The 12293-nt window shown below is 43.6% G+C and overlaps 1 protein-coding gene across 1 annotated transcript; it reads right to left on the bottom strand.

Moving 5' to 3' along the window:
- Window positions 1–4154: 4154 nt before the first annotated feature.
- On the bottom strand, window positions 4155–7043 carry LOC109875620 (brain-specific homeobox/POU domain protein 3-like). Its single transcript, XM_020467999.2, has 2 exons — window positions 6690–7043; window positions 4155–6301 (listed from the first exon to the last, which is right to left on the bottom strand). Exons 1-2 carry the CDS (start codon window positions 6807–6809, stop codon window positions 5375–5377), a joined length of 1047 nt encoding a protein of 348 aa, XP_020323588.1. The 5' UTR covers window positions 6810–7043; the 3' UTR covers window positions 4155–5374.
- Between the last annotated feature and the right edge of the window lie 5250 nt (window positions 7044–12293).

The raw sequence follows: 12293 nt of genomic DNA, 5'->3' as shown, positions 1-12293 counted from the left end.
TGGCTTCGCAGCAATGGTGCAGGTTTCCAAATTATTCGCGTTTAGTGTGTTTGTTCCTGCCTAAATGTAGGCCCAAGCCCCCAAACGAGCTGATGAACGCGGGGTTTATGTATTAACGTCGCTGATAAATATTGCATCGCTGGGATTGAACACTTCCTATGACGTGTGTGTGTGTGTGTGTGTGTGTCCGCCTGCCCCTTAAGAAAGACACTCGAAATATACCGAAAATCAGCCCCCTCCCCTAACCAGGCTGTCAATAGTGCAAGCCGGCCTCGCGCTTCAGCAGTGGCTGCTGTGTGCGTTTGCGAGCGAGGAGAAAGCCATAGTAATGTAACAGAGCAACGAATCTCCAAGGCCCTGGCGCTGCACTCAAGACTCGGGCTTCATTAAAATTTCATACGCAGCGCTTGGCCAAGGTCTATTTATGAAAATGTGCTTTCCGCTTCATGGGAAACACTAGTCAGAGAGGAACCAGGGGGATGCATCCTAACGTGTAGAATTATATGCTTATATGTTTGCGCAGTCTTATACCTTATAATGCATTGTTACAAAATACACTCGCAAGACTGAAAGTGTCGTTTTTCACTCCGTATATTTGACATCTATCATTGGCTTATGTTATTTTCTTTGAATGGTTAGTAAATAATGTACATGCTTTTTAAAGGCCATGCGAATCTGAAGATGTAGACTGACAGGTGTATTCAGCTGAGTGTAGCCGTATAGCCTGAATTCCCCTATGAACAGATCATCACATTGAGGTTTGGCAGACATTATTCGATCAGTGTGGGATATGAAGGTGCAGCAGCGGCAGTTGATTGCATCATGTTTGTAATATAATGGTCTTGCATCCAGACATACCAATATCAGCAATTCTGTGTTTTAGGCCTAATCATACTAAATAAACATATACAGTGTATTGGTGATGAAGCTATGTGCTTGAAACTGTGTGTTGTTGTGTGCGTGCCCTTTACCAACATTGGCTGACAAAAGTTATCGGTGTGTTCACATCAGCCTCTGCCGGTTTGAGCGGAAGGAATCTGATTTGCGTAGCAATGCTCTTGTTTTGGATTGTACAGGAAAACACAAACGAGACAATAAGGCCTTCCACGTGTTAATTATTTAAGTCACACAATTAACGAGGACTGTCCTGGGATTCACTCATCCAGGACTATCTGCTCCACTCGGCAGAGACAAATTAGGCCTCGGATAGAATCAACGGGGTTCTCAGTGCAGGTTTGGGCAATAGGGCTCGGAATATGCTAATAACATCATAGGCTATATAACTAGCATTACTATAGGCTGCCTACAATTACCTAGGTCTATAGGACAAATGAAAAACAAACATGAACCTATGTGGGGTACTTATAGGGTAATTACGCCACTTTTCAACCTCATATTCTATATCAAGCACTAAACCAGTGTCTATGTGAAAACAGCGCATTTCTATGATTTGTGATTAAAAAGATAAGAAGAAAGGTAATAAAAAAAGCTTTTCTGTGACATCACAGGGTAGGATTCAAGTTTTTTTTTAACAGTGATTTTCAAAACCTGCAATGAGTTTGTAGCCAGAGGGAGGCTATTTTCTTGTTCCCCATGTGACCGTGAATCATATAGCTTTTGAAAATCACTGTTTAACTTTTGATGACGTCATGGGGTATAACTTTCGAACTTTATATGTGTTTCTGCAAAACCTCGAAATGTGCCTTTTTCACAAATGTAGACACTGGTATTGTGCTGGAGATAATGAATATGAGTTTGAAAAGGGGTGGGATTTCCCTTTAAAGAGCGGCCAGGTCACCCCTGAAACAAGCAAGCACCATGACTTTAGAACAGTGACTCGGAGCGCCAGAGTATAGTGATCTAAAAATGACTGTATTTTTTATCATCTTTTTAAGCATTTTGTAGGCTACATCCTGAACTGCATGACTGCCAGATAGCTTGATAAAGCTATTATTCACGATTCTTCAATTTATATCTTATACTTGGTGTTCCAGAGCCAACACCAACAGTTAAACTCGATCCACAGCTAACCTTGATTATAAATGGTTATTTATATATAATTTATACGCATCAATTGGAGTACAGTTCAATTATAAATAAGTAATTGACGCAGTGATGTACTACATTCTTTGTTAGGTCAGCATACCGGCACATGCCTTTCGATAGTAGGGCAAAATATTTGTCAATATTGAGAAAGCACATTCATTATAGGCTATGGGTGAGGAGTTTCTGTCCTGAATGCAATATTCAGAATTAAAAGTCTGCATTTAAAGCCTGTCATATACCAGAACTTTGGAGTCCAGTAATAGTTTAAATAACCCTTAAAAGCGCCAACATATGTTTTTCTTAAAAGCGCCCACACGGTGTATTTTCTTTTTACCCCAAATTGCTAATAATGGTTGTAAAGATACTGTCTAACACTTTTTATTTAATTAACCTTAATTAACCTCTAACGCACAAGTAAATTATTCAAATTCCCCAAAATAAGCAGATATTACAAACAATTAACAACATGCATTTAGTAAAATTTGATTGACTTTCCTGTTTTCATGTTTTTAAAGTTATTTTGATCAATGTCTTTCATAGAAAGTTGTCATGATTGTTTTGTTATTCGGTCAAAATGTTGTGTTCCTGTGACACTCAGAGGCTGAGAAATTGGCGATTGAGCTAATCTGACATGCCAGTAACCTAAAATGGCAGCAATATTGGCGATAGTGGCGCTGGTGTCAGACTTTCAGCTCTAACTTGGGAATGCTATGGGCTATTAACTCAATTAACTGTAAGATAAATATTCATTCATATTTTTGAGATGTAGGGGCTGCCAAGCCCCCTAGGGGACAAATCTGGGGTGGCTCCATAGGCCTATATCTTTTGCAACAAGCTATTTTGATTGTATTGCTTAAGTGTAGCTGCTGTTAGTGATATTATGCTGCCACTGTTTTTTAATTTTATTTTTGTATCATTATTTCTATTGTAACATTTCCTCATTCATCTCAGTCTATTTCGTCCTTAGTGGCAACCCTCCTGAGGTGTCACAGCAAAAAGTTCCGTCTGCTAACAGAATGATTGTATTGAATTGCTCCGAGGGGAGAGGACCCAGGCGCGTGTTGGACAACACTACCATTTCCTTCTGCGCGAGGAGATCTCCTTCTTAACAAACATACAAAAATCAATAGTATCATAACAGCTGGTATTTATTATTCATTAATAACGAGTTTTACAGGCATGAAACCACCTGCTGAACACGAGGGAGAGCCCTGGAACCCCTGACATTTTCTGGACTGATAAACTGTGTCTGTCAACGTCTGTCATGTCTCTCTTCTTTCGCATCTGACTGCAGAGGCTCCACACGGACTGCAGGGTCGGGATAAACTAGCTGGGACTCAATGATTATGCACACATGTGGAAAGGACTTGTCAAAATAAATGAGAAGCTGGTATTCATAATTGATTGATTACCAATGCATTTACTCCAACGGTTGTAGTAAACTTTACATTCTGAACATTCCTCTAAATGTTGTTTTGCTTCAAAGTGATAGTCCAGTCTTATTGGCCTGAATCTGACTGCATCAACGAATAAATAAACTATTAAACATTTTATGGTGCCATCCTCAGTTTAACTTTAAATAATTCAAAGCAAAGTGTATTTGGTCTGATGTCCTTACGTTCTTGGGTCTATTTCAAAGTTATTTTGACGTCCGAGGAATAAATTGTTTTCTTCTTAACGTTTGATGTGGGATTTTCTATAGGTACTAGGGAAAAATGTAACGTCATAATAACACATGGACTAGCCTAGACTAATATATGCCCTCCCAATGATGACTTATTCTAACTAAGTGTTATTTCTTATTCAATCAGATCAATAAAAAAACTGATTCTGAATTAAAAAGGAGCATAATAAAGTAAACATTGATCAACATCGAATTGAATCATTCATATGATCATTTGATTTGATCATTGACGTAGCTTTTATAAAGTCCTGTCCATAGCCCACTCAGAAATAGCTTTAAATGGTTCCACAACTGATCCGTCAACCTCCCACCCCGAGTGTGTTCTCCCATTTCAAAGAACCAGATGCTCTCCATTCTAACAGACGAACAGACATCGAATTGAGACTGTTGATATATTTACTTCAAAAAAACTGATAGGAGAAGATGAGGTAAAACGTGCATGGTTTATTTTAGTTTCTGTCGCTTACACAGACACATTTAAGCACACCTTCACAAATGAAATATACGTTGTATTTTAAATAAGTTAAGTTAAAATAAATAAATAGGTAAATAATAATAAACCAAACTAAGTAAAACGGTAAAAAATATAAATAAGTCAACAATTCCTCATGTTTAGAATATCTACAAAGTGCACTGAACTCTGGGAATACAACATAACCAATATTTCCATTAATTTGCCAATATTATTATTATTAATAATAATAATTTTTAAAAGAACAAAAATATTTTCGTTTTCATGTGAGGACATAAAATGGACGTTTTACAAAGTAATTATTCAAAATAATTTGATTGTCAAAGCATCATTGCAGTGAAATTAGTACAGACATACACCATGTTTTCTTTCTGTGAGTCATCTAATTCAACCATAACTTCGTGGATAAAACAAAAAAACGAAGAAACGATTAGTTTTTTGTGTTTTATACTCCTACAGTCCAAAATGACCATGAATGTGCCAACACTAGCGTAATGAGGTAGACAGATAGTAGACTATACGGTGTATGTCCGCGTGTACGTGCGATTGCCCGTGTGTATGCTCTCTTATTGCAATGCATTCAGATGGGCTTTTAGAACTATTAACTCACAGCTAACGCCCTACAAGTAAACCATGCAATGAATGATTACAACTATACCCCCGTGTTACGGAGAGCCAACCATCTCTGAGACACATACAATGATGACAACATTACGCCTTAAGCATCAGTTATCTTCTGCAAACAACAATTCGGTTTTTGAAAAAAGAACGAATTCGATGCGCTCTTCACACACAGGTGAAATGTAGCCTATTCACAAATATGTACAATGATAAATATAAAATAGTTATTCTGACTCAAGAGAATAATAACAATTATTATTCGATTTCCATTTTTGTACAATAATTGCCATGAGTTAAGAGGTGGGTTTTCTCTTTTCCGCCTCCATGGAGTATAATGATGTCGATCTCCTATTTCACTGTATTGTATTTATCGATGTTCAGTTTTCAATTTCAAAAGGTATACGTTTTGCCTCGGTGGATGTTGGTTGTCAAGTCTTTATCCCAATTCAAAAGAACGAAACCCATCTTGTCTGCTAGCCTCGATGGACCGTAGCCGTTTGCCTATTTGCTTCGGATTTGTCTATTCGAGGAAAGTTTTGCTCTGTATTTTCCTAGTGTGTCGCAGAAAACTTCATCCTTTTCTGCTTTTGCCTCTGATTGCAAAACCACACCCTGACCACGTTCTTTTTCAGGTCCAGTTTCTCGGCTATTGCTGCAATCTTCTCAGACGAGGGCCTCGGCTGCACGGCGAAATATGCCTCCAAGGAGCGCTTCTCGGGCGCAGCGATGGAGGTACGTTTTCTCTTCTTGTCTCCTCCGTTGAAAATCTCTGGCTTGGTCATTTTCTCCCGCTGCGCCCTCTCCGCCTCCTCCAGCCACGCTTCCAGGATGGGTTTCAGGGCCACCATGTTGTTATGAGACAAGGTGAGGGATTCGAACCGGCATATCGTGCTCTGACTGAGGCAACCGACCCCGGGGATTTTAAGGTTCGCCAGGGCCGAGCCCACGTCCGCCTGCGTCACCCCCAGCTTGATCCGCCTCTGCTTGAACCGCTCTGCAAACGACTCCAGCTCCCGGGGGTCTGGCTCTGAGTCCACGCCGCCGCCCAGCGAGGTGTGCGAGCCCATGCTGTGGGGGTGCATGTTCATTGCCTGTTGGTGGTGGTGGTGCTGCTGCATGTGATTTATGGCGGACATGTGAGCGTGTGGATGGGAGGCAGTGGAGCAAACGTCGGAGCCGGGCATCCCTCCCAGGGAGACGGACATGCCGGGGGTCAGGTGGTCCAGCAGGTCGCCATCCAGACCCTGAGAGCCCTGGTGATGGGGGTGATGGTGGTGGTGGTGCGAGGTGAGCACGGACGGGTGGTGGAGGTGGGCCGAGGATGAGGTGGGGGTGCAGGCCATGCTGGTCATCGTGGTCATGGTGTGGTAGGTCGCGTCTGGTTTATAAGGGTGGCTCTTTGCGATATCCACCGCTGCCAGCGCTTCCGCCCTCTGCAGTAAAGTCTCATCGAAGCCGGCGAAGATGTTGCTCTGCAGCTGTGAGATGGAGAGGAACAGGTGAGGCAGAGAGGGGAACGGTTAATAAGGCACATTTCTTGAAATAAATTGTCCAAATATCCAAACGGATGAGTTAATTTCATATCACTCAAAGACTATATCAGCCTAGTATCATCCAAATATTCAACCGTCACATTTGATTATTCGTTAAGGATGAATCTTTCAAGATAAATCATTTCTCTGCACCTTGGAATGAGAAGAGTTTGACGAAATATCTGATCAGGCAAATCACATTATTTGGCATATAATATATAAGCGTTTAGCGCTCTGGTTCACCCAATTCTCCATATCCCATGCATGCTCGCCTTCATTTAAGGCTACTTTTCATTATTGCTAATTGGATCATTTGGATGTGACGATAACTCACCGAGTGAGTGGGCATGCATGCCCTCCGGATGGCCTCTGAGGTCGATTGCAGAGGCGTGTATTTGGGCTCGTGCAGTATGGGGTGCATACTGAAAGGTTGTTTGCTGTTCATTGACATCATGATTGCAGAAGTTAGTGAGGGTCGTTGTCCGTCTTCCTCGTTTTGCTCCGTGTTGGTCCGTTGTCACTAGAATCGTCTCAGGATTAAACAAATTGATAGAATGGTCGGTCGGTTGGTTGGTTGAGGTGATGGTAGTGATGGTAATGATGACAGGTTTAAACCTCCTGTCCCCTGTAGATCTCTCTCTATCCAGTCAGACTCCTCTGCTTTTGGCTGTAAATGGCTGTATGTAGTATGGATACCTAGCAGCCACCTATTAAATAACGTCTTACTGGCCCCGCCCCAAAGATGGGTAATCGCCCCCTCCTTTCCCTATTGTCTCCAAATGTTACTGGGAAATGTGTGTGTAGCCACACCTCTTGAGGGCAAAACCACCACCCACTCCAATGCAATGCGTTTGGAGTCTGGATTTTGACAGGTGCAATGGTATTGGCTGGTTGTCATACGGACAACACGCCCACCACGCGTTGCGCAGGTTGCTGTGTTTTCTGATGGATAAGAATGGATTTAATTCTATTTCCCAATTTCTGTAATAACCTCATCATAAGCTTTTTTAATTTCAAATTAGCATTCAAAGCTCGAATGAAAAAAGTACTTTTAGTCCCTGCATTTGAGTTAAAATGGCATGAGGTGAAGAAAAGTCATTTGTAATATCCAAAGCTAAATTAAATACCAATATCATACCAGTGAAATAACTCCAGTGAACAGTGGATTCAGAGAGGCTCCTGTTTTAAATCAATAATAGATGGACGACCACACACAATAATCCTCCCTGACACCTTTCCCTTGCTTTCCTAGCAATTAATACATCAATTAATCATTGCTCATTTACTTTGTGGCTCGAACCACAGTATGGATCCCCAATTAAAGAATAAACAGGTCAGAATGGATATGAAGCACAGAGAGGATGATGACATTTTTACTGTTGAACCTCAGGTCAAAGGAGCAAGACCTGTCAATCACAGTGTATATCCAGAAGGCTGAGGTGATGGAGATAGACCCCCACTCTAGGCATGGTTCCCCCACCCTGCACTTGTCTTTCCCTTCCCCTGGTGGGGTAGGGCTCTCCTAGGGACCCCATTTACAGAACTAGGGCTTTCCTCCTGACATTTGCTCCTATACACATCATGTCAGTAATGAGACAACCTCTGGAAAACCAAATAGTGAACTTTTATAGAGAGATTCTATATACATTTCTTGTTATGCTTACAATGTGCTGTTTACCTGGTGTTTGTCATATAAATGACATGCTGAAACAATAGTTATGTACAGTAGCAATGACCTGGTCATTTATTTGGTGTCCATTGAAACAAGCACCAGGCACCAGAAAGAAAAAGTGCAACAAGAAGTCTTCCTGTATTATTAAAAAATCTACTTGTCTGTGCTTCGTCCATCGCTCTAATTGGGGATCTGAAACCTCAGACCTGCATGTGCGTGTCAGAGAGACACAGAGAGAACTGTGAAACCCCAGCCTTGTCAGAGCGTAGGCCCCATAATAGGACAGGGAGTCTATGTGACTGTGAGTCAGAAACAGAAACCTGAGTGTGGTGATGGTGTCAGTCGGGGTGCAGCAGGCTCAGGCTGCAGCCATTGTCCCCCAGCAAATGTCTCTCCTCTCCGGCAGGACTGCGGCACCCGCTCATCAAATATACATCACCTCCACTGGGAGAGGCTTTCCTCTGGGACAGACAGACAGGCTAGGCTGTTGGCTGTGGACCGCCCAGCTGTAGAGGAGCAGACAGACGGACAGGGAGAGAGGGATAGACTGATGGACAAACAAAGAGAATGACTTAAAAGGCAGAGAAACACACACAGACATAAATAGACACTTGGATTGGCAGAATGGAGCAGAGAGGCAGGCAGAAGTAAAAAAATACACAAGCACATTTACGTCATGATCCTGATCTCTTGCTCTCAGCTGTAAATTATGACTGTGTAAATAATCCTGCTAACACCCATTGCCTGCCAGCCCCACTGTCAACATCACATATGTGTGTTGGTGAGAGAGAGAGAGAGAGATAGAGAGAGAGAGAGAGAGAGAGAGAGAGAGAGAACCTGCGCTGGTCCCAAATCACACTTCTCTGATCCCGAGTCACACTGCTCTGGTCCTGAATCATACTGCTCTGGTCCCGAGTCACACTGCTATGGTCCCGAGTCACACTGCTCTGGTCCCGAATCACACTGCTCTGGTCCCGAGTCACACTGCTCTGGTCCTGAATCATACTGCTCTGGTCCCGAGTCACACGGCTCTGGTCCTGAATCACACTGCTCTGGTCCCGAGTCAAACTGCTCTGGTCCCGAGTCACACTGCTCTGGTCCCGAGTCACACTGCTCTGGTCCCGAGTCACACTGCTCTGGTCCCGAGTCACACTGCTCTGGTCCCGAATCATACTGCTCTGGTCCCGAGTCACACTGCTCTGGTCCCGAGTCACACTGCTCTGGTCCCGAGTCACACTGCTCTGGTCCTGAATCATACTGCTCTGGTCCTGAATCACACTGCTCTGGTCCTGAATCATACTGCTCTGGTCCTGAATCACACTGCTCTGGTCCTGAATCACACTGCTCTGGTCCTGAATCATACTGCTCTGGTCCTGAATCCTACCGCTCTGGTCCTGAATCACACTGCTCTGGTCCTGAATCACACTGCTCTGGTCCTGAATCATACTGCTCTGGTCCTGAATCCTACTGCTCTGGTCCTGAATCATACTGCTCTGGTCCTGAATCTTACTGCTCTGGTCCTGAATCACACTGCTCTGGTCCTGAATCACACTGCTCTGGTCCTGAATCATACTGCTCTGGCATCTGCTTGAAATACCAAAGTGTTTCTTAATGGGCCCTTACTCTTCTGCCAGCTCACTGTCTCTCTGTCCATTCTGTCCCGCCCTTCTTTTTTCCCTCTTTCCCTCTTTCCCTCTTTCCCTCTTTCCCTCTTTCCCTCTTTCTTTCTTTCTTTCTTTCTTTCTTTCTTTCTTTCTTTCTTTCTTTCTTTCTTTCTTTCTTTCTTTCTTTTCTTTCTTTTCTTTTCTTTCTTTCTTTCTTTCTTTCTTTCCTTCCTTCCTTCCCTCCCTCCCTCCCTCCCTCCCTCCCTCCCTCCCTCCCTCCCTCCCTCCCTCCCTCCTTCATGGCTTTCTCATAGCATAAACACTACAATAACAGTTTATGTTCTTCCATTTTCATTGTTTGTTTATTTTAAAGCACTTAACATTCTGAAATATGACAACTACAGTATTTTTGCACTCACCATTCCATGAATGTTGTGTTTGTGTGTGTGTGGTTACATTACAGTATGTCATTAGAAAGGGGGGGGGGGCAGAGAGGGGCTATACAGTCCACCTCTCAACAATAGAGTAAAGACATTGCCACAAGACCACATTTCTGCTAACGGTAAGCAAATGGACTAATTTCAAAGAGCACACACACACACACACGCACACACGCACACACACACACACACACACACACACACACACACACACACACACACACACACACACACACACACACACACACACACACACACACACACACACACACACACACACACACCTCCCCCTTAATCCCCTCTGTCTCTTTCCTCCCATTTTCCCCTCTTTTTTAAGCAGGTTGAATTATTGATGGTGTATAAAAAACTAAGGTTGTAGATTGTAACCATTCACCAAATCGGCAGGTTCACGTGGAGGGGGCTGCTGAGGGGAATGGGGTGTCTAACCACACTCTTTAATGTAATTGCCTTTAGGGTTCCTGGTAAATATTTCATTGACTGACAGCACAAATTATAGATACAAAGCTGGAAGGGGGCTATTCCTCTCTCCCATAGCAGAGGGAGATGGAGGGATCCTGTGTACTTGACCTGGCTCCGCAGGTGCCAAAGTGGGGCAGTGGGCAGCATCCCCCCCCAGGTCCCAAGGGACAGGCATGTCAGAGATGGGGGGGGGGGGGGGGGGGGCTGACAGAAAGAGGCAGAGAGAGAGGATGTGGCGGTCTTAAGCACCTCTGCCCTAACATGGGACAAGGATGTACACTGGAACAGAATGGTTCACAGGGAAACGTCATTACAGGACAGGTTTGGGGGCGAAGAGCACTAAAATATGCATGAGGTCAGATCTGTAAGGCGACCTGGACAGGATGTACATGCAGTTACAGTATTGGTGGTGTTTTAGTGAAGCAGGACGTTTTAAAGCACTGGGGAACACAGGAGGGATTCAGGGACAGGTCTACTGTCCTCTCCATTAACCCACCTATCTAACACAAGAGGAAAGGGTTGTCAGTTGATGCCCTATTGTTACAGTACAGCGCAAAGTTTAATCCACTGAATCAGTTAGACATTTGTTATGGTGTGTGAGGCTTTCACTCCAGTGGGACCCAATCACAGCACTGTTGTATTAGCCGATGTCGTCTACCGTAGCCTAAAGTCTCCATACATCACAATAAAACATACATCCTCTAGAAAAGTTAATTCAGACCACTTTAAAAGTTGGTCCCCCGCTCCATCAATACGTTTGCAATTCCAGCTCTATCTCTTTCTTTTTAAATGTTTTCTCTCTTTACCTCTCTCTCTCATCTTCCTCTCCTCCACATTGTTCCTCTCTGTCCCAGGTCTATCTGCCATGGCCCAGCTAGCTAATTGAGAGAGAGACCAAGAGAGCAAGAGAGGATTCTGGTATGGATCACTAGATTAACTGAGTGCTCATTAATGATGCATGTCAGCCCTACAGCACTTGGACATGAAGAGAATGTGCTGGAGGATTGACGTGTAAAAGCTATAAAGAACAGGCCTGTTTACTTGTTCCAGAGTGCGGAGGCAAGGGCCACTGCTGTGCCGTGCTGAGAACAGACCCATGTCCCCAGAATCTGGGAGGGGACGGCTGGAGGAGAGTTTCAAGTTGTATTAGTCTATGTACAGGATACACGTTGTACACCATCCGACAAAATGCTTACTTGCAAGAGGGTGATGGAATGAAAAAGATAGGACAGAGAGAAATGTCCCACCTGTTTGTGTACATCTTATGAACGAAGACAAGGAGTAGTTTCATGATGAGGACGATGATGATGAGGACGATGATGATGAGGACGATGATGATGAGGACGATGATGATGAGGACAATGATGATGACGATGATGATGAGGATGTGGATGATGAGGACGATGATGATGAGGACGTGGATGATGAGGACAATGATGATGAGGACGATGATGATGAGGACGTGGATGATGAGGACGATGAGGATGAGGCACGATGATGATGATGAGTAGGATGGTGATGATGAGGATGTGGATGATGAGGACGATGATGATGAGGACGTGGATGATGAGGACAATGAGGATAATGATGCGGAGGACGATAATGAGGATGTTGATTGATGAAGAGGACAGGGACTTGATTGTGACCTGTGTAAATTATCATCTATTTTTCTCCATGTCCCTGCATTCCAACTTCCCACTTTGTGACTCCAAACTTCTCAACACTGTGTGGAATTCTGAGGA

Source organism: Oncorhynchus kisutch, linkage group LG28 (assembly GCF_002021735.2).
Source record: "Oncorhynchus kisutch isolate 150728-3 linkage group LG28, Okis_V2, whole genome shotgun sequence".
Lineage (NCBI taxonomy): Eukaryota > Metazoa > Chordata > Actinopteri > Salmoniformes > Salmonidae > Oncorhynchus > Oncorhynchus kisutch.
The sequence above is the reverse complement of the archived record's forward strand: the minus strand, read 5'-3'. Positions and strand labels throughout refer to the sequence as shown.